The sequence below is a fragment of the Macadamia integrifolia genome, unplaced genomic scaffold, assembly GCF_013358625.1.
Source record: "Macadamia integrifolia cultivar HAES 741 unplaced genomic scaffold, SCU_Mint_v3 scaffold482, whole genome shotgun sequence".
NCBI lineage: Eukaryota > Viridiplantae > Streptophyta > Magnoliopsida > Proteales > Proteaceae > Macadamia > Macadamia integrifolia.
In genome coordinates, this window is record NW_024870463.1 from 37261 (window position 1) to 60968 (window position 23708).

The 23708-nt window shown below is 41.0% G+C and overlaps 1 protein-coding gene across 5 annotated transcripts in view; it reads right to left on the reverse strand.

The window, feature by feature from the left end:
• The window catches only part of LOC122068915 (light-mediated development protein DET1), a 67025-nt gene that overhangs the window by 34911 nt on the left and 8406 nt on the right, over positions 1-23708 (reverse strand). For all 5 annotated transcript variants that reach the window (XM_042632819.1, XM_042632822.1, XM_042632821.1 and 2 more), the window contains 2 exons: positions 9563-9990; positions 9225-9453 (listed from right to left, as the gene is read on the reverse strand). In XM_042632819.1, the coding sequence (XP_042488753.1) occupies positions 9225-9453; positions 9563-9990 (657 nt within the window). The remainder of the gene's footprint in view (positions 1-9224; positions 9454-9562; positions 9991-23708) is intronic.

The following is a 23708-nucleotide window of genomic DNA, read 5'->3' on the forward strand; positions in this document are numbered from 1 at the left end:
CCTGTGATGTGTCCAGTAAGACCTCATCCAACAATAGTAAGGTAGGTAGGTCTGGACCAGATGAGGTAATTAGTTCCCTCCAATTTCATAGAGCGACCACTAAAAGGCATTGCGACCTTACACATCAGATTCTAAGGTTGAAGTAGTTACTTCAGGCATGATGGCACTAAGGAGAAATCAACAATAGATTGGAGAAATGCCAAATCTTCAAAACCAACTATCAGAAAGAGCCCAAATTTAGATCGAATTGCCCTGTAAGGGTTGTTGAGTTTTAAGAGTAAGGGGTATTTTAGTCCTAACGGATTCTATTATGTTTAGGGTTTAATCAGCGCAGGGTACAAGGGTATTCCTATCCTTACGCTAATGTTGGAACTTATATATATCAAGGGAATGATCTGCAGCAGACTATTCTGGTCAGGGCCGCAAGTTAGTTCCACTATTCGGGACTGATTTGTGCTCTCGCCTCTCTTCTCTCTTCTCTCTTCTTCTCTTCTTATTCTTCTTTCCTTCTATGGTTTGATTGCAGGATTCTGGAATTTTAACATGGTATCAGAGCCTCTGTGATCAAATCTAGAGTTCATACATTCCTCTCTACTAATTTCTTTCTTCCGCTGAACCTTTCTGGTGTGCAGCTGCCTACTACTGCAGTTACTATGGATTAAATCACATGGAGTGATTGTTTTTGGATTGTGATATGATGTTACTGAACTGAAGATTGAAGATCTAAGATTGGTGCGACCAATATTTTGCCCTAATCGATCTTTAGCAGCGTTTTTATAACCATCTTTTTTTTTTTTTAATCCGGCTCTGGTAACTATTTTTTGGCGATGACTACAGTGGGATCAGGTCTTAATATTATGGCTCTTTACTAGAATCATCCATTTTATGGTACTATAAAGATCTGCATACAGGTGATCTATTATCTGCCTCTACATTTGCAACCCTATCTTTTCTACATTTTTGGTTCCTCATAGCTGAGACCAAAACTACCCCTACTGCTACTACATCTCCCTCGGACAATGTGAATGTCCAGAGTACCTCCATCAAGCTTAAAGGAAGTTCGAACTACCTACTTTGGGCTTGATCTGTGAAGGTTTATCTTATGGCCAAAGATAAACTTCAACAAAGATAAACTTCAATATACTACCTCTGATCCTCCTCCGTTGTCTAATAAGGGATATAATGACTGGATGAAGAAGATGCATTAATTTTGATCTGGTTGTGGAGTATCGAACCAGAGAACACTGCCAATGTCATGTTCCACACTACTGCAAACGGGGTATAGGATGATCTGAAGGAAATATACTCTCAGGAGAAGAATATGACTATCTATGATATCTATGAGAAGTTCCAATTTCGCCAATCTGACAAGTCCCTACCAAAATACTACAATGCTTTCAGGGGAATGATTGAAGAACTCAATATCTTCCAACCCTTAACCCCATGACAAGCTAAAAGCTCAGCGCAATGAATTCTTTGTTTCCAAACTTCTAGCTGGCTTGAATAATGACTTGAAGGCAGTGAAGGGTCACTTACTTGGTGACACTATCCCTACACTGAATGATACATACTCAAGACTTCATCGTATCACATCTTCTACAAAACCTGATTAGTCCACCAAATACAATTCAGCATTTCTTGCTAACCGTGGACATGGTCGAGGTTGTGGGGGAGGCCGTTTGTCAATTGGTCGGGTTTCCAGTGGACTACACTTTGATCATGGATAGTAATCTGATCGTTCTTCCCGCCAATGCTCTTACTGTGGGAAGTCCAACCATACTGCAGAGAGTTGTTGGGCAAAGCATGGCAAGCCAGAGTGGGCAACCCAATTAGCCAATCATGCAGTGTCAGATGATGGTATTGACCTGGTGTCTCCCAATAATACTAAACCAGGGACTTCTTCAGGAGATTCTTTTACCAGTCTACATGATGATATCAATCAATTACTAAGGCATTTACAGACTCTTGAGGCATCCTCTAATACATCCAATGGTGTGTCTACATCCGCTGCTACCTTGGCCCAAGCAGGTACATCAACCCTTCTTACCACTACTTCTACCCCCTGGATTATTGATTCAGGGGCCTCTGCTCATATGACTAGCAAGTCATCCCTGTTTAAGTCATTTTCTCTTAATACCACGTCTACATCTGTTCTTGCAAATGGTGCTTCAACCTCTGTTTTAGGTCTTGGTACTATATCACCTACAAGGCTACAACTTCACTTAACATGTCCTCTGTGTTACAAGTTCCCCAATTTCCATTAAATCTCCTCTTAGTAAGTCAGTTAACCAGGCCATTAAATTGCTCAGTAACTTTCTTTCCTTCTTATTGTGTTTTTCAGGATCTTCACATGTGGAAGACGATTGGTGGAGGGCGTGAAAAAGATGGTTTATACTATCTCTACTGTGTTCTATGGCACTCCTGCTGCTTTTGTTGCTGCTATAGCCGTTGGGCATATGACTCCTTTTCAATGGCAATGTCGCTTAGGTCAATTGTCGTTGTCTAGGTTGAAAAGTTTATTTCCTAATTTTAAATCTAAGATAAAATTAGAGTGTGAAGCTTGTGAGTTGGGAAAGCATCACCGTGTGTCTTTCCCATCTCGCTCTATGACTTGAAGTTTGTCTTTATTTTCATTAGTTCATTCATATGTTTAGGGTCCTTGTAGAGTCAGTAATAGATTTGGATTTCGATATTTTGTGACTTTTATGGATGACCTCTCGTCTTACCTGGTTGTATGGTTGTACCTGTTAAAGGATCGATCTGAATTTTTATCTATGTTTTAGACTTTCTATAATGAAACAAAAACTCAATTTGGCATTTTAATTAAGGTTTTTCATTCTGACAATGCTTTGGAGTATGTCCAAAATGATATTTCTGCTTTTTGTGTTGCCCGTGGGATGATATACCAAACTAGCTACTCTTATACCCCTCAACAACATGGGGTGACTAAGCGTAAGAATCGGCATCTCCTCGAGGTAGCACGGGCAATTATATTTCATATGCATGTTCCGAAAAAAAATTGGTGTGATGGGGTTTTAACTACTTGTCATTTAATTAATCGCATGCCATCTTCGGTTCGTTATGATCGGTCTCCATTTTCTATTGTTTTTCCTAACTTTCAAAGTTTTTTGGTTCCTCGTGTTTTTGGTTGTATCTGTTTTGTGCAAAACTTGCATGCTCCGTCTGATAAGTTATCTCCTAGGTCCACTAAATGCATCTTTTTGGGTTATTCCCGTACTCAGAAAAGGCACAAGTGCTATGACTCAGTCACTCACCGAAATTTTGTAAGGGTAGATGTGCCCTTTTTTTAAAGCACACCATTTTTTTCCCAGGCATCCCAGTCCGGGACTAAGTGGACTTCTCTAGGTCCACCTCTTATCCCTACTCTCATTCCATTTCTTGATGTCCCAAGTACCAGCGTCACACCTCCTCTACAGGTTTATCAGCGCAGGATGAAGCTCGGACAGAGCAGTGTCGATACTATTACTCCAGCTGATTTGCTCCCTCCACTGTTGCACTCCTCTGGTGAAGCTCTCATCCCTCCTGCTCTTGATGACTTACCAATCACTCATCGTAAAGGTACATGCACTTGCACTAAAAAATCTATGGTTGTGTATCCCATTGATAAATTTGTTTCCGTGTCTCATCTTCTATCAACCATCCATGGTCTTGCATTGTCTCTTTCTACTCATACCATTCCCAAATCTCATGTTGAGGCCTTAAGTATCCTTAGATGGAAACTGACATGGATGTAGAAATAGATGCTCTCTTGAACCGTGCCACCTGGAGCCTGGTAGATTTACCTCCTGGTAAGGACTTGGTGAATTGTCATTGGATTTACACTATTAAGTATCATTTTGATGGCTCTGTTGAGCAATTGAAAGCCCGTTTCGTTGCTAAGGGGTATACTCAGACATATGAGGTTGATTATTTTGAGACATTCTCTCCTGTTGCTCGGTTGAACTCTGTTCGCCTCCTTATTTTCTCTTGTTGTTAACTATGATTGGCCATTGTTTCAGTTGGACATCAAGACTGCGTTTTTATATAGTGACTTGCAGGAAGAAGTGCATATGAAGCAACCTCCCAGGTATGTTGGTCAAGGGGAGAATAGAAGTCGAGTGTGTTGTTTACACAAGGCGATCCATGGACTTAAACAATCTCCTCGAGCATGGTTTGACAAATTTAGTGCAACTGTGGTAACTTGTGGGTTTTCCCAATGTTATTTTGATCACTCTGTCTTTGTTCGTCTCAGAGGTAATAAATTGGTTGTCTTATTAGTTTATGTGGATGATATTATCCTCACTGGTAATGATGAGGAAAGAATTTCTAAAGTTAAGAACTATTTACAACAACACTTCCAGACCAAAGACTTAGGTCAGCTTCACTATTTTCTCGGGATTAAAGTGGTTTGATGCAAGAAGGGGATCAGTTTATCTCAAAGGAAGTATGTGTTGGATCTTTTATATGATACTCGTATGATTGCATCCAGACCTGAGGACACCCCTATGGATCCTCACCAGAACTTTGGTGTTAGTGATGGTGAACTTCTCTAGGATGTGCAGCAGTATAGGAGTTTAGTTGGCAAGTTGATATATCTCACGGTCACAAGACTTGACATTCCTTATGTTGTTGGAGTCCTTAGTCAGTTCATAGTCTCCTTAAAAAGCACACTGGGATGCAGTTATTCGTGTTTTTTGGTATTTAAAGGGTGCTCCTGGAAAAGGATTGATCTACCCTAATCAGCATATGGATCTGGTTGGCTACTCCGATGTTGATTGGGCTGGCTCTGCTAGTGATCGTAGGTCCACTGCAGGAGGTAATCTAGTTACATGGCGAAGTAAGAAGTAGACTACCATTGCCTGGTCTAGTACTGAAGCAGAATACAAAGCTATGGCTCACACCACCGCTGAGTTGATGTGGTTCCAATCGTTGCTTTTGGAGTTGGGTTTGCCTGTAAATAAACCTATGAAGATGCACCGTGACAACAGGCAACTGTGTATATTACTAGTAACCCTATCTTCCACGAGAGGACCAAACATATTGAAGTGGATTGCCACTTTGTTCGTGATGTCCTGAAAAAGTTACTCGAGCCTCCTTTTGTTCCTTCCTCAGAACAGTTGGCAGACATGTTTACTAAGTCTCTATTTGCTCCTAGCTTTCGCCGTGGTTATACCAAGCTGAGCATGGGCGATTATATGCTCAAGCTTGACTGCTTGAGGGGGAGTGTTGAGTTTTAGGAGTAAGGGCATTTTAGTCCTAACAAATTTTATTATGTATGAGGGTTTAATCAGCGCAGGGTATAGTAGGGGTATTCATGTCCCTGAGCTAATGTTGGAACTTATATATCAAGGGAATGACATGCGGCAGACTATTCTGGTCAGAGCCACATGTTAGTTCTCCTATTTGGGACTGATTTGTGCTCTCGCCTCTCTTCTCTCTTCTCTCTTCTCTCTTCTCTCTTCTCTCTTCTGTCTTCTTCTCTTCTTATTCTTTTTTCCTTCTTTGGTTTGATTGCAGGATTCTGAATTGTAACAAGGGTAAAGAAGCACTCCTCCAAAACTTATCTAAATCTGATGAAGGACTGGCGAGATAGGCTAATTAGGGTTTTAGGAGAAAGCCCTAAATTTGAAGATGAGGAGGATCACACATACAACCTTGGCATATAGGGCCACAGGTAAGGTCGATCTCCTCTATAGGGGTGAGGAGGGTCTCCTCCAAATATCAACAAAATTTGAGGAAGGGATCCCAAAAATGGATGGAGTCAAGGTTTTGGAAAAAAACTCTGATTCCTGGCAAATCACAGGGGCGATGGTCTTCAATATTGCAAGCAGTGATAAGTCCTTCCAATTTACTATACCTGATCTTCAATTGGTGGAGATTTGATCTTAAAAGTAGGAAGAATCAAACTCCAAGAAGTGAGAATCAAAAAATTGCAGATAGCGGAAAAACCTTAATCAATTCTTGCAGGGTTTTTGGGTTTAAAACATTGAGGTAACGTGTAGGACAGTAACTAGATTCAAATGAATCACCTCATTAGTGCTGCCCTATTTGAGAATTAAAAGAGACGAAGGAAGAGAAGAAGGTGGAGATTGCGAAGAAGCTGAAGGTTAAAAGGATTGAGGCTTGAGCTTTTTGGAAGGAGAGAGAAGACTGAAAACCCCATAACAGAAAATTAGCTCTAGTACCATTTTAATAACGTGACTAGGGTAGAATGCTTGAATGATTTGTTTGACCACACAGGCCCTTTGTTTATAGTTAATAACAAAAAGCCAAAATTACAAGTATGCCCCCCTTCAGCCGGCCCTCATTAATTAGGCTCGGTGGAAGGGGGAAAGACCATAGTGCCCCAGCAGCACCTAATTACACATTCTAACAGAATTTTACTATGTTTACTACTATGTTGAACAAAAAAACAAAGAAGTTTGGGGGAAAAGTGGGTTTATCTTGAAGTTCCAAGAATTCCTCTCTAGGTTGATCTTGGTTGATAATACACAATAGTAGAAGATAGAAAAAATTGATGTTTTGTTGCCAAATTCCCCCTTCCTTGGTTAAAAACCATGAAATCTGAGAGATTCTAACAAAATATGGGAAACAATGTATATTTTCAGAGAAACATGTCACTCATATAAGCATGGGTTGGACCAGATTGGCCAAACCATGTGAAAGGCCAGAAATTTTGTCGAAACTGGTCAAAACCAGTAACATTTTGGTTTTGAACCCGTTTCGTCTCGGGCCATACTAAAAGTAGGAAATTTCAGAGTTTCGACTAAAATTTAGGGGAGATTTAGAACCATGACTGGGAGGCAGCTTGTTGTATCTTCAGGTATTTGAAGAGGGCTCCAGGGGGACTCGTTTATTGTCCTCATCATAATGTTGATTGGGTAGGATTTCCGATGTTGACTGGGCTGATGCTGATGGCGATAGGAGATCTATCACAGATTATTGCACATTTATCGGTGGCAATCTTGTGACGTAAAGAAGCAAGAAACAAACAATTGTGGCTAGATCCACTGTTGAGGCTAAGTATAGAGCCATGGCTCATATAACAGTCAAGTTAATAGGGTTGAATTCGTTGCTTCAAGAGTTGAATTTTCCAATTACTCAACCTATGAAAATGTTTTGTGATAATCAAGTTGTTATATATATTGCCAGCAACCCAATGTTTCATGAACGGACCAAACACAATGAAGTTGACTGTCATTTTGCGTGAAATACTGTTATAAGAAAATTGATTGTTACTCGATTCATTTCTTTTGCTTATCAGTTTGGTTATGTGTTTACCAAGCCGCTTTTTGGTCCGGCCTTCCAGAAAGGTTATGGCAAGCTAGGCATGGTGACTTGTATGCTCCGGCTTTGAGGGGAAGTGATAAAGTATGTGTCGAGTACATTTATTATGTATGTGTACATAACCACGATAGGGCTGATTGTCCCTATTTTGGTCCGACTTAGGAGAGAGGCTTAGACAGTAGTAAGCCTTTTCTACTTCTATTCCTTCTCTAACTCTACTGTAGACTCCTATTCAGATCGTTTGGTTGGTTATCATCTATAAAAGCAATGTGGAGGGTTCAGGCTATGTCATGTGGATTGTTGCTCTCTCTAGCAATAGTCTTCTCTCCCTTCTTCCATTCTTCTCCTCCCTCTCTAGCTGGTGGTACTGGTTTATTTGATCCTGGTTATCTCACAAACCAAATCATGGGAGGCTGCTGTCCCCCCTCTTTATCTATAAGCTGTGATCATCTCAATCAAAAAGAAAACTCCCTATTATAGTGAGAGATCCTTTACTACTAATTAACAATGGAAATTAGTAACTCCCTAAAATACAAAGCCTAAACAACTAAGAAACAATAGAGTTTAAGAACTCTCCACAAAAAAAGAGAAGTCCCAAAAAAATTACTACTAACTAGCATACTTGCTTCCTAACAAGGGATCTACTAACTTTGAACTAACCAACTACTAAATAGAAACTTGCTATTTTAAACTCCACCGAATATTCCAGTAGCAAACAAAGATCATCCAACAGTATCCTCCACCATAGTTGGGCCTATAAATGCTAAGAAAGCAGGCACATTGACATCAGTATCTTCTTGAAGATCTCAAATAAGCAGCCACACGCAAGCCCGGTTTTTCCTGTTCTCTCAGGACTGAACTGCATCAAAGAATCAATCAAAAAGCTTTTCCCAGCAACACAGGATTCAATAGATTAACATAGTTGACTAGCTGCGTCTATGTTTCCAACCGTCCAATCATGATGAGGTTTAACTCTTCGTAAGGTACAAAGGTTTACTTTGTGTGCCAGAAATGTGTAACAATCAAACAGAAGACTTCTAGGTTTTGATCAGGTTTTCAATTGCTATTTAACTTATTATCCAGAACCTACAAGTTTGCAACTTCCTTTGCACAATAACCATATATCCAGAAAGATACGGGATCACAGTTTTGGAATTTCCTACTCAACTGAGCAAAGTTTTCTTTTTCTTTTCTTTTCTTTTCTTTTTTTTTTTTTTTTTTTTTTTTTTTTAATAAGGGAAATATGTTTGACTGTACTAATCCCCAATACTACTACATCCAAGGTTTACAGTATCGGTATCACATATCTATACCCACCGATACCAATACAATACGGACGATACTCTAAACCCATCATATAGTAACCCTTTTAAAGATACTGATAAGTGTGTAACGTATCAATACCCACCAATACCAATAAGATAGAGCCGATATGATATGGACCAATACTTTAAACCCTGACTATATCATATAGGACTACGAGAGTACAACTCACAAAGGAATACTACGCCCAAACGGGAGGACATCTCAACGATGAAAGAGATATACTCTAACAAGATGGAGGAGCGACCATATGTTTTAGGCTGATCCTTAGCCTCTTACATTGACCGGGAATTAGTATTGAAAAAGCCTTGCATCATTTTCTCTCATGTTCCCTGGGAAAGACATAAGGATGCACCTTCAAATGCATATACGATAGATTTAAAATATTAAAACAAAAAAGTGTTCTCTATGTCCTGAGCAGAACACTCAATCTCACTTGTGAACAGTATCACAGCAAAGCAATGAGATATAAATCCATGAAATAAATGAGGACAGAGTCGGGGGGGAAGAGGAAAAACAATGAGTTTGACCATTCAGGTTAGAGCAACCAATGCATTTTGAGATTGAGCACTCTATCAAGATATTGAAAATATATCACCAAGTAATTGACTTGCCTGAGCATTGGAATTAAGAAAAAGTTCATCATCTTCTCGGCAAAATGTCCCAATAACTCGCACATCTACAAAGTTCCCAGAATCCCGGATTTGGAGAATATGTACTGTTTGATACCGAAGGGACACAATAGCCAGTAGATCATCATATAAGAAAACACCCATGCTATGGGCCAAATTCACAAAATCATTGCAGAATACCTTCTCATCCAGTATGACCCCATCTTCCATTCTAATTATTACATAGGATTATCAGAAGAATAAAAAAAGTACCCTACCATTAAGAGGATAAAATACAATTAAAAGGTTATCTGAAAAATTACTGATGTACCAACACAAACCTCACAAGGTGAAAAGTTATCTTTTCTATAGATGGAATTCCCTGAATAGCTCCTCCAATAGCAGGTGCATCATGAATTTGTGCAGTGGAAGTTGCAAACAATCCAAACTTATTACTCTCCACATACAGAAAGAAGTCTTTGCAGATAAGCTCATTGCTGGATGCAAGTGACACACAGTACAATTGAGTGAAGAAGCTCTCAAATCTCTTTGCTTTTGAGGGTAGATCACAAGAATCACAACCATCTTCTTTGCATGAGAATGACAACCATGTTGGTCTATAGACAATCAGATCTTGATGATTCCTGCTGAAACTTATGAGGTACTGACCATCATCGGTAAACTTGCGGAAAGAAAGATCTGGGCATTCAATATCATATACAGTACAACTTGGGACTAAATTTTCATAGAATTGCCTGGCAGAATAAACCTGTCAGCATCAAAATTATGTCTTAGGTTGGTATTGACCAGCTGCAACATGGCTGTGTGTCAGATGCATGCTTATACAATGGTGCAAGAGGCAGCATCACAGAATAAGACTAAAAGAATGGATTCCAAAAGTATTAAAGAATCTGATTAATGGCACAGGTAATACAAATTTTCTTCTGACCTAATCCAAAAAAAATTAAAAAAAGAAATGTGAAGATTTTACTAGCTGCATTCTCAACTAGAAGACGTTTGTGGTTGGACTAGCCATCCTGCATTAGTTGAAAATATATGATATACTCACGTACTGTTCTGTTCAGTAGAAGACACTCAGTCAGTTCCGGTACTAATGGTCTCTGTCGAGACTTGCTCATTGACAGATGGCAGAAGGGAAGGGGCATATGCATTTGCATGATCCCTGCAGATTTTACCCTATCTAGACCAACAGTCAATCCTTAGAGGTCTACCACCATGCCACAGAATGAAGCTCGTGTGGAACGTTAGGAAATTTCCATGTGCTCATAAATTGGCATTACTCAGTAACATGGTAGTGCATCCGTTTTCTTGCTGGGAAAGGAGTGCTATCGCATGTCGTTGGAAAGGGCTCAAAAGGAATTGAAGGCTCCAATGCAAATGCAATAAGTGGGTTTTTGTACCAATATTGTCCAATAAGAGTATCTTCCCTGCTTCTTCCTTTGGTGCCTAGTTTATAGGTCCAATCATCTGCCGCACTTATTCACTACTTAGTCCAGACACATTCGTCAATTTATTTTAACCATTCCTGGTCTACAAGTATTAAGTGATCAAAAAGGTTTAAACCCTAATTTTGGCTCAACAACCTAACATCAGCCAACCTGGTGTTATCTTCACCTCCAATTATGAAGTGATCTCAGGAACATTGAAGGGAGAAAATATTAAATTAAACCCTTACAAGGGCCAGATCATATTACCTACCCTATTTCGCACTTGCCATATGCATTTTACACTAAACCTACTCGTTCCCAAAAAATGATAAAAATATGTTCATTCCCTACTCAGGCTCCCAACAATAAAAGCATTGAAAATATAGAAACCAAATAAGGATGAGAGGGAATAATGACATAAGGGGAGGGTAGTATGGAAAATTAGGTTTAAAATAAAGATAAACACAAACCGTGGAAAGGAAAAGCTGCAGCTTACCTTCAGCCGAGACCTATGACAGAAAAACAGAGTTGCTTTTGATGGAGGAATCTCCCTCAATACTAACCCAATCAATTTGAATTTTGAGCGAAGGTTACTCGCCCAACCAAACTAAAACAAGCAATTATCAAAGAAAGAAGGATGCTGAAAATGAATATGGCAGAGGGAAGGAGAAACTTGATCTGAATCGGTTCTGCAATGCATCCACACAGCCAACTTTAGATCTTAGATTCCACCAATAATATCATCCTAAGGTAAGCATTAAAGCCCCCAAAGTTTAAGACTGATAGGGGCAAAACATGGGAGAGACTGATGTCTCTCTTATCAAACCCAGAATTTGCACCAGAACAGGGCATCAGCAAACGCCTGAAACAGCAAGAGAAATAGTGGAAGAAGAGAAGGGAGGAGGAGACAAGGGAAGTATCGCTGGGAAGAAGAGACAAGAGAGAGAGAGAGAGAGAGAGAGAGAGGGGAGAAGGAATCACACAAGCCACACAGCTGTGAAACCACAACCCAATATTCCATTTTATTCAATCTACCTATCATCTGATTACAACTTTGTACTTATAAAACAAAATTAAGTGTGTCCTAATTGTAGTCTAAAACCGAAATTCAAAGATCTTTCACATAATGGAATCAAACTCTACTACAGAGTGAAAGGAACTCTAGCCTAACTAAAAGATTTCAAGATACAAATAAATAAATAAACTAAAATATCCTATAGAATCCAACAACCCAACTAGACGCGGACATGGTTGCCAGGGCATCTAGGCGATTTTTTAGGCCCCAGCCACTCACTGCATTGCACTTTTAAAAGGCACTAGCCTTGATCTCCAAGGCGTCACCTTGGCGCCCAAGGTGACGCCTTGGACCTCAAGTCGGACGCCTTAATTATGTCTTTTTCTTTTTTAAGTATTGTCGCCTATTCTAACATTCCTATTTGATAAAGCACAGGTTTTAAAAGAGACTCAGATGTGCATGGGATCATCAACTCTTCAATTGGGGAAAAAATCAAATAGGGAAACAAAAGAGGGGGCGAGGGTACTTAAAATTTAGAAAATAACAAAGAAGAAATCGAGAAGGCAAGACTTCTTCTCAAACCCAGCCAATCGAATCACGCAAGCTGCAATGGTTAGTTCAATGGTCATATTTTAAACGGCTAGTTTTACAGGTCAACTGGATGAGCGTACAAGTCGACCGGAAGGTACAATTTTTGTCCGTTTGTGATTAGAATAATTGTCTGTTTTGACTCACTAATCACATATAAATACCCTTGATGAACTTCATTAAATATACAAAATATCTATCCACTGGAAGCATTAATGTGAGCTATCAAGTCATACAAGTTACTTTACGATCAAGTTCAAGCTTTGACTTTCCTACACTTATTTCAAGGGAACTCAAGAAGTTTTTCTACAAGTCTTCTTCTATTTTCTATTGGCAAGAATAACTTAAGGAAGACTTAAGGTGCTATCGAATTCATTTATGCATTTCATTGTTGCATGCCACACTTAGGTAATATCTTACCTTTTCATTTTTTTTTATTATATATGGTTTTACTAAAGAGTATGTGAAACTCTAGAAGTGGATTGTTTATGCATTAGTTTTAATTGTACCTCAACCCAAACTAGCGTGTAGGTCCCTCTCAACTAAAAGATTCATAAGGACACTCTCATCCTGCAAAGAGATTGTGCATATCCTCTTATCCTTAAAAGAGTTTGTAAAGGTGATTTTCCCACCTACTATATTGAAAGGAACAACCAAGGTTTCAACTAGGTTTCGACCCAAAAACTTCGGTCGAAACTATGAACTTTTTTCCTAACTTGGTGGAAACCTTGGTTTGGACCCCTAGATAGGTTTTTTTTTTTTTTTTTTTTTTTTCTAATTTTTTGTGTACAGCTTATTTCTTACAAGTTTGCTAGTGTACGTTGAGCGGCTAAGTACAATATACATTAGCCTAAGTCTAGATATAACTTGCATACTGGAAATGGAAATAAGCCATTAAAACAAGCAATAATGCAAAATGATAGGGATACAACTGTCACCACTCAATTCCAGCAGTTTCTAAGCGGCTCCAATCCACGAGCCACGTACCATTGCAGACGTTGTAGCCGCTCCTCTTAATGCAACACATTAGTCCCATGCATAGTTGCCAAGGCATCGCCTAGGTGTCACCTAGGCGACAACTAGGCATCCAAGAGGCCTAGTTGGGGACTGGGCGACTATCGCTTTATTGCACTAGCGACTTATTTCATTTACCTTTTTTATTATTCTTAAATAAACAAACACCCCTATTTAAATCCAATAAAAACATATTAAATCAAATTCCAAAAGGATAAGAAGTCAAATCCCCAGTCCAAGAACAAAAATTGGATATTTTGTTGTAAGGGAGCTTTCAACTTTTAAATACTGGGGTTTTTCTCAATTTTGAAAACTTCATAAATCTTATCATGGTATAACATTGCTAAAAACCAAAAGTCCGAAAAAATAATCTTTTATTTTGATGTCCATAAAATTATTTTCATTTATATAATTTTAATAGCATTCGCACTTTAAAATAAGTTTAACCAAGACATAACTTTGTCTTTATAACTCAATTTAAGTAAATCTTAGACATGTTGGAAAGTTAGTTATCTGCTATACCTAATACAAAAAATCTCATTTAAAAATAAAATTATTTGATCAGTCAAACTTGTTAGAACATTTCTCTAAATGTTGATTCTTGATGACTTTATGTGATTTTATGTTGATTTTTTATAATTTGATGTGACTTAATATTGATTTTTAATGACTTGATGTGGCTTAATGATGATTTTTGATGACTTGATATGGCTTACTGTTGATTTTTTATGACATAAGGTATACGTATCATACTAAGTAATGTTAGAAACAAGGAGCAATAAAAAATAACACTCAGTCACCTTAGTTGCCTGGGAAGGCGACTTGTTGCCTAAGTGCTTAGGCACCCCTCCACCGCCTTGGTGCCTTCATAACTATGGTCCCATGCATGTTTTCGGCCCAACTACTTTCATACTCCATCACTGCCCATCTATAAGATTGACATCAACATCTTGAAGATATCCCAACCTAGGGAATAGCTCACTCAGACTAAAAGGATGTGAGGTGGCACGCATGGTTGGGCTAGAAGCCTGAAGATGTTGTCAACAAAAGATAACCCACCAATACCACCTCCATGTCCAAATGAAAAGAAGATTCACCATACCCACCACCATATCCAAGTATTCTTCTATAGGTAGATCTACCTTGATAATGCAAGTTATGGTAGTATAATGAGGATTTTGTCACAAAAATGAGTTTTTTTTTTTTTAACTTCAAAGAAGTTTCCCAATCGAAACCCATGAAACAGTAGAGATAGGAGTCGAAATTTAGAAACCAACCTTGTTTCGCACGAAACAACGTATTTTATAAAGGTTGGTCCAACCAAAACGGTCGAAACAGTTGAAATTCCGTTGAAACCTCAAGGACCTATTTGAAACCAGTCAAAACCAAGTATGTTTACATAGTGGTACCTAGTTTCGTTTCGGAAAGGGTAGCAACCTGGGAAACATACGAAATTTCTCTTAAAACATAGGAGAATTAGAACTATGAGAACTAGTGGAATACCTCTCAAAAGGATCTTGTGAGGAGTGGACAAGACTCAGTTAAGTCGAAACACGATAAATTTTTGTGCAATTTATATGGTTATGGTTATAATTTATTGTTAACAAAAATAATGGGAAAAAAAATAAAGCATTTACAATTATACCACCCATCCAGCCGCCCCGCCCTAATTAGGGTCGGTGGATGGGGGAAAACCCCAATGTGCCCCTGTGGCACACTAATCCTTATTCTAACACTCCCCCTCAAGTTAGTGCATAGTTGTCACACATGCCCAACTTGACTAAACTAGGATGGAACAACTTTCCAACTAGTCCTTTAGTGAACACATCAGCTAGTTGATCACCAGACTTCACAAAGGGAACACAAGTCAAACCAACATCCAACTTCTCTTTAATGAAGTGCCTATCAATCTCCACATGTTTGGTTTGGTCATGTTGTACTAGATTATGAGCAATATTGATAGTAGTCTTGTTATCACAATAAAGCATGTAACTCAACCATGTATACCAATATCATCCAAAAGTGTACGCAACCATAGTAACTCACAAATCCCCTGTGCCATGGCACAAAATTCTGCTCCACCACTAGATCTAGCCACCATATTCTACTTCTTGCTATGCAAAGTGACAAGATTCCCTCCTCTGAAGGTACAATAACTAGAGATAGACTTTCTGTTAGGTGAGCTAGCCCAATCAGCATCTGTATAAGCTTCAACTCGGAGGTGATCATGAGGAGATAAGAGGATCCCTTTTCCTGGAGCTAACTTCAAGTATCGTAAGACATGCATAGCAGCTTCCATATGAGAGGAATAAGGATCGTGCATAAACTGACTGACCAAACTTATAGCCACAGCAACGTCAAGTCGTGTATGTGAGAGATATCAGTTTTCCGTAGCGGCTTTTGTCAACTGGTTCACCCTCCTTTCTCTTGAGCCGGCTACTAGCTTCATAGGAATACCAGAAGGATGACAACCCAACATACCTGTCTCAGAAAGCAGATTAAGGATGTACTTCCTTTGAGAGAGAAAGATGCCTTTTGAGGACTTGGCAACTTCAATTCCAAATCATTCATTAGAACCAGCTATAAAAAAAAATTCCCTGACTGTCGGATGAAGGCTCTTCCCTGACCTCTGGCCCTTATGGCTCCTTCCCCTGCTAGGGGGCCTTCCACTGCTACTACCTCCTCTACCTCCCATCCGGAACCTGCCCCCATCACCTCTAATCCCCTCCCTAAACCTCCACTCCCTCCTTTGGCAAATGTATGGAATGGCCACCACAATTTTGTCGTCAGCACCCCTGCTAACGGCCTCCCCCTGCATTTTGTTCCCCCTGCACTCTAGGTGATTATCTGTTCACTAAATGCTCGGCGGGAATCCTCGACGACGAAGCTTACAAATGGTCAGGTTCCCTCATTGGCCATTTCTTGGGAAGGCACCCGCCATTTCTCCTGGTCAAGCAGTCCCTTCTCAAGCAATGGAGGCCCTCAAGCTCTATGGACTGTTGGACCATGGTTTCTTTTTATTCAAATTCTCTTATGAAGGTGACAAGAACCAATGCATGGAAGGTGGCCCACGGCTTTTCAGGCGCAAGCCAATCTTCCTTCATCTGTGGCATAGGCAGCTTCTGTTAAACAAGGTGGACTTCTCCACCATCCCTCTTTAGATCTCTCTATCGATCCTCCCTCTGCAATTTTGGTGCTCCCAGGGCCTGAGCATCATCGGATCGGTGCTGGGCTCCCTGATCTGCTCTGACGCCAGAACCAACAAGAAAGATAGACTCGCCTTCATTCGGATTTGCGTGTAGGCGTCAGCCTCTGCTCCCCCTTCCCTCTTCCATTACCATTCAAGACGGGGATGAAGCATGCTTTCAATAACCCATCACCTTCGACTGGAAGCCTCCTCACTGCCTGTGATGCAAGGTCTTCGGGCACAATACAAACTCTTGCCTCCCAAAGACCTCTGCAGAAAGTTCATTTGCCCCTCCCCCTCTCCGTGACCGATCAATCATGTTTATTTCTAATGATCGCCCTTTTATTACTCCTCCGGGGAGAGGCCGAGGCCCCGTAAGACGCTGGGAACGCATCCGACCCACCGCCATCGCTCTGGAGTTGCATCCTCTAGTCCATGATGGCCCGTTGCCCTCCGGACAATCAATTCTCGGTTCTGCAGCTAGATGAGGAACAAGGCGTGCAGGCTTTACCTGCCTGCCCTCCTGACATCGATCTCCCTATCAGTTCCCAAGATCTCTCCACTGAAGCCTCTAAAGATGATTTTGCTGATTCATCATCCTCTGGCTCCTCCTCTTGTGATCTCTCTTCCTCTGCTGAAGATACCTCTGAAGAAGAGACCTCTGCTGACGAGACCTCAAACCCTAAGAAGCCCACCTCTGGCCCTCGCTGCAACATTGCTACAGAGTTTTCTCCTTCTGGAATGCTGCCTCTGACCTCGCTGGAAGACCCTTTTGTCTCTAACTATTCTGGGTCAACCACTGCCTTGGTTGAACCAAGGGTGGTCCCGCTCTCTCCGCCCTCTACTTTAGAGAGTCAGGCCCACCCACCTCCTCTGGCCCATCCTTAGATACTGCCTCTTCCTGGCCATCCACGAAAAACCCCCCTTTGGCCCACCTCTCTTCCTTTCTATCCCCTAAGCCTTCTTTTATTAAACCTTCACAGCCCATTGCAACTTCAGCCCTGACCCATTGGACCCCCAAGAACCCGTTTTCCTTACCCAACACTCAACATATTCCAACGATTCCTCCTTCCAGGAAAGCTCGCCTCTCTCTTTCATTGACCTCCACCGAGTCCTTGAATCCTTTTGTCCTCCCCTCCCCTTCGCATCGCTCTTATCAGCGACGCAGTAAGTCACGCCCACCAATTGCTTCCGCTTGCCCCATCCCTACAGCTCATGAGTCGCCTTCTACCTTCCTTACCTATGTCGCAAGCCTTAGTCTGGAACCTTAGGGGTCTGAACTCCCCTAATAAGCACGTTGCTGCCCATTTGCTTCAAAAGGACCTCCGTCCAAATTTTTCTTGCTTTTTGGAAACCCATGTTAAAAAATCTTCCTTCGCTCGTATAGCCTCCTCCATAGCCTCCTGCCTGGTCTTACCTTACCAACCACTCCCACCACCCCAACGGGAGAATCTGTTTTCTCTGGAATCCAAAATCCATTACAGTTTCTCATTTTTGCTTCCTCCCAGTTGCTCCACCTAGCCATCTCTGATCCTGCTTGTAGTTTCTCCATCCTGTTCTCTACTATCTATGCCTCTAACTCAATGGTTGGCAGAGAATCCCTTTGGAATGACCTTCGTTCCTAGGCTGGTCAAGTGGGCTCTCGTCCTTGGGGGATTTGTGGAGATTTCAATGTTGTTCGTTACTCTCATGAAAAACAAGGAGGGCATCAGAACATAGCAAACATTGACTCCTTCAATGGCTGTATTGGGGTCGATGACCACCGCTAGTCTGGCATAAAATTTACCTGGAACAATAAAAGAAATGGCTCTTCCCGCATTGCCTGCAAGCTTGACAAGATGCTTGTAAATGAAGCTTGGCTTTCAACCTTCCCCTCCTTCCCATGCATCTTTTGAGCCCCCCTCCACCTCAGACCACAGCCCCATCCACCTTTCAATCCTCCCCTACATATCCTTTGGTCCAAAGCCCTTTAAATTCTTTGATATGTGGGCCTCTCACCCTGATTATACCAATGTTGTCAGGGATGCCTGGCTCAAGCCTATACAAGCTTACTCGACCCCTCTCATTGCCTTAGCCAAAAAGCTTAGAAATGTCAAAGAAGCCTTAAAGCTTGGGAATACAAACACATATAGGAACATCTCTTCTCTTGTCCCTAATTGCAGGATCCGTCTATCCTCCATCCAGACGCGTCTTCAGTCTGATCATCTGAATTCCTCCCTCGCTGAGGAGAAGAAAGCTGAATCTGCAACTCTTTCTTCTCTCTTGGCCCAGGAAGAAAGCTTCTTAAGGCAGAAGGCTAGAATCAATTGGCTGGATCTAGGAGACTCCAACTCTTCTTATTTCCATCGATCCGTGAAAGCTAGAAATAATTTCAACTCCATCTCCATGCTTACATCTTCTAATAGTTCTCGAGTTACAAAAGTGGAAGAGATAAAAGAGGTAGAAGTCAATCACTTCAAGCTCTTGTTCAACCCTGAGGCTTCCCCGAGCTTACCCATTCCAGAGGGACTTATAAACAAGCTTGTTCCAGACAATTTTGCCCCAATGCTCTGGGCCACTCCCTCTAACGAAGAGATAACAGTTGCTATCCAAGCCCATAAAGCCAGCAAAGCTTCTGGGCCTGACGGATTGAGCATGGGCTTCTTCAATTCTGCTTGGGATATCATAAAAGAGGATCTTATCAAAGCAATAAAGAGCTTTTTTAAACCCAGTCAGATCAAGGATATCAAACATACCTTCCCTTGTATCATTCCCAAGAAAGAAGGGGCGGACACTATGAATGACTTCAGGCCAATCTCCCTTCGCAACTGCTATATAAGTTTATAGCGAAGATCCTGGCCAACTAGATCAAGATCATCATTAACTCTATCAATAGTGACAACCAGTCTGCCTTCATCCCTAGAAGATCCATTGGAGATAACATTCTTCTATGTCAAAAGATTGTTAGAGGCTTTAAAAGGAAGACCCACCCCCTGCAGCTCTTATGAAAATTGATATCCATAAAGCTTTCGACTCACTAAGATGGGATTTCATTGTTTCAGTGCTCAACATGATGAGCTTCCCCCTGTCTTCACCAACTGGATCTTCCACTGTATTGCCTCTCCCAAATTTTCAATGCTGGTTAATGGTAGCTTAGCGGGGTACTTCTCCTCTTCTACTGGCATTCGACAGGGATGCCCGTTGTCCCCTACCTATTTTACCTTGCAATGGAGGTTCTCTCTCGCAGCCTGCAATCTGCCTCGGATCAGGGTTCCATCATCCCCATCTCCAAATGCAAGACCGTCAGGCTCACATCTTGCTTTTGCTGATAATCTGATGATCTTCTCCCGGGCCGATGACTCTTCCCTTGGCACTATCATGCGTTGTCTGAATTTCTTCGCATTGATGTCTAGTCTTTGCATCAATCCTGGGAAATTTGTCATCATTTTGACTGGAATCTCAGATGCTTCAAAGGCCTCTCTTCTTCAGAAAACAGGTTTTGCTCTGGGCTCCCTTCCTGTCAAATATTTGGGCCTCCCGCTCATGCCTGCAAGGCTCTCAAGCCACCATTGTTCCCCTACGCTGGACAATATTAGGAAACGCCTCCAACTGTAGAAAGGAAAGATTATATCCTTTGCTGGCCGCCTTCAACTCATCAGATCAGTCCTCCAGGCATCCGACATCTACTGGTCTGGCATCTTCGGTTTGCCCAAAGAGACAATTGTCAAGATGGAAGCTCAGTTTGCTTCCTTCCTTTGGAAAGGGTGTGATTCCTCTAGATTCCTTCGCCCCCTAAGTCGGGCTGCTATTTGTCTCCCTAAGAAAGAAGGGGGTCTTGGTATGAGAAGCATCAAGGATGTCAACATGGCAGGTGTTCTCAAGCTTATCTAAAAGGTGGTTAACAAAAAGAAAAGCATCTGGGTTGATTGGGTGTACTCTCAACTTCTCAGAAGGGATTCTTTTTTGTCAGTCCGCCCTCCCTCCGATGCCTCTTGGGCGTGGCGCAAGATCCTCTCTCTAAGACCTATGGCTTCCAGAGTTATCTCCATTCACATTGGGGATGGTACCTCCACCTATCTTTGGCTGGACACTTGGCATCCAAAAGGCCTCCTTTCGCAGGATCTAAGTGCGAGAAATATCTACAATTCAGGGCTCCCTAGGCATTCTATGGTTGTTGATGTCATCAACTCTAGTTATTGAGCCACCCCGGCCCCTACATCTGACCAGATAGCTGAAATCTGGTCATCCCTATCATCCATTCCTCTTAGAGGGCTCAGGAGGATTGATACTATTCTTTGGAGCCACGATCCGACTATCAATTCAGTGCAAAATCAGCATGGGATTTCTTTAGAGCTCATGGAACCCCCTCTCCCTAGCATAGGCTCATTTGGTTCAAGCATCATATCCCTCGTCAGAGTTCATCGCCTAGAGGGCCCTAAAGAACTGCCTCCCCACGTAAGCTTTCCTCAACCATCGGGAAATCCATGCCTCTCCTGCTTGCCATCTATGTGGCTCTCAGCCTAAAGACACAGATCATCTCTTCTTTGATTGCCCAGTCTCCTCCTTCATCAGGAAGCTTGTTCTCTCCAAATGCTGGCCTGTCAATAGAAGAATCCTCCCTCTGCAAAGGGAATGGATCTGGATGGACATGACCTTCCAAGGAAAGACCATTTGTGACTATGTGGGAAAGCTCGCCTTCTGTGCCACTCGAAACCAAATATGGATGGAAAGAAATCATAGGAAATGGACCTCCAACTCTCGGCCTTTGGAAAAGATTTGGAACTCCATCTTCTTTGACGTCAAAGCCAAGATCTCTCTTCCACTTGTTCCCCCTACCCCAGAAATTGTCACATTGTTGCTTCCTAGGAGCTTCCTCGCTCTGTAATCAGGAATCTTGCCTCTTTATGAGATTTTGCCTTCTTTCTCCCCCCCCCTCTTTCTAAGGGTTGTATATTATTCTCTCTTTGGTAATGAATTATTTATTCATCCAAAAAAACTTCAATTCCAAGAAAGTGCCATAACTTTCCAAGATCCTTTATCTCAAATTCTTTGCCCCGAAAACCCTTGAGATGATCAATCACAGTGTCATCATTTCCTGTTACCATGATATCTTCCACATAGACAATGAGTATAGTAACTTTTTCACCATACCTCTTTATGAACATTGTGTGGTCAGCATTACACTGCTTATAACCTACAGATGTCATAACCTAGTGAAATCTTCCAAACCACGCTCTAGGTGACTGCTTCAAACCACAGAGAGCATGTTTCAACTTACAGACCTTGCCTTAAGTTCTTGTGCTAGAGAAACCTGGTGGAATTTCCATATAGATTTCCTCATTGAGCTCTCCATGGAGGAAAGCATTCTTTATATCAAGTTATTGGAGTTCCCATCCTAGGTTCACAACACATGAGAGTAACTCTCGCACAGAGGTCAACTTGGCAACTGCTGCAAATGTCTTCTGGTAGTCGATTCCATAAGTCTGAGTAAACCCTTTAGCCACAAGCCTTGCCTTGTATCTGTCAATAGAACCATCGATGTTTTGTTTTACCCCAAACACCCACTTGTAGCCAACAGGTCTCTTCCCAGGTGGAAGAGTCACAAGTTCCCATGCAGCATTCCTTTTTAAGGCATCCATTTCTTCCTCCATTGCAACCTTCCATTTTTTTTCTACAAGAGCTTCATGCCAATTCTTAGGGACACAAGTAGATGAAAAATAAGACACAAAGGCACGATAGGAAGGAGAAAGAGAATCATATGAAACAACATGAGATATATGGTGTTGAGTACAGGTCCTAGTGCCTTTTCTGAGGGTAATAGGTTGATCAGAAGGAGAGATTATACCTGAAGTATGAGGCTCAGTCGGTTCTGGATCCAGGGCTTATAAAGGGATGTGTAAATGTGTTGTAGTAGTGGTGATGGTCTGAAGTTGCTTATTTCTGGTGTGTCCCTTACTATAAACTTGAAGAGTGGAATCATCAATTTATCTCTGGAATTCACCAATGATTCTCTGAACTGGAGTCATCTCCCCTTGTGTTGGAACAATAGGAGTCATCTCCCCCTGAGTTGGAAAAATAAGTTCTGCCCCTTCACTATCTTGTGGAGCACATAGTTATTTAATTTTCCAAATAATTCACATAGTTATTTAATTTGCCGAATAATTTGCGAATTATTCGGCTATTATATGAAAAAATCTGACCAAATCCGAATAAAAAATAAAAAAGGTAAAATTCACGCTTTTTCTAATTTGATTTTAAAACGCGAATAAACCGGGCCGAACCGAATTAAAACCCAATTATTCGATTAGGTTCACTCAAACCCACTTTAAAAAAAAAAAATCAAAACAAAACAAAAAAAAAACCACTTGACCGAATAGGGTTTTCCACTTTTCCCATTCCTCTTGACTCTCTTCTCTGATGGTTGCAGGCACACGAACACAGGTGTGCCTTTTTCTTCTTCTTCTTTTTTTTTTTTTTTTTTTTTTTAATACTGTTTTGTTCTTTAAACTTTGAATCTGAATCCTTCATTCCTTCTAACACCAGCGGCCCAGCCTGTGGTCTTTAACCACTCAACCTCTGTTTTGCATCTAGCAGCTATCCACTGATCTGAATCCTTCTTGCTGTCTTGACTCTCTTCTCTGCTGGTTGCAGGCACACAAACACCAACATGTGGTCTTTAACAAGTAATGTTATTTGAATCTGAATCCTTCTAGCACCGTTCGTTCTGTTAGGCTTTTCTTGAGTAATTTTTATGTCAAGCGTACCGTTTGATTTATTTGGATCTGAATCCTTCTATCACTGTTTAATTTATTTGGATAATTGCTTCCATGGTGATTTTCCCATCCTGAAAATAACCTTAAATTTCCCATCCTAGAAAGTCATGCACATTTTTTTGAATCTGAAACTGTTCAAGGATGGAGCTTGCCTAGGAGAAATAATGTATACCAAAAGATGATTATGATTGGATAAGCTCTGTACTCTGTACTCTCTACTTATCCATCCTCAATGGATTAGTCCAGGGAAAAAGGATTAGAAGCAGCGGCAATAGAGGTGAATTTGCATTTTTTGATCTCCAAAGAAGGTCAATAAATTGAATCAATCCAATTCTGTATGCCAAGGAAACTACATGAAAAAGTGAAACATAGATAGTAGTAATAGTACATGCAAGTATTGACACGAGACGATAAGAATATCAAAAGAGAGAGAACAAGTTCCAATTAAACAGTAGGAATTTTCTTTTATGGATCAAAAGCATG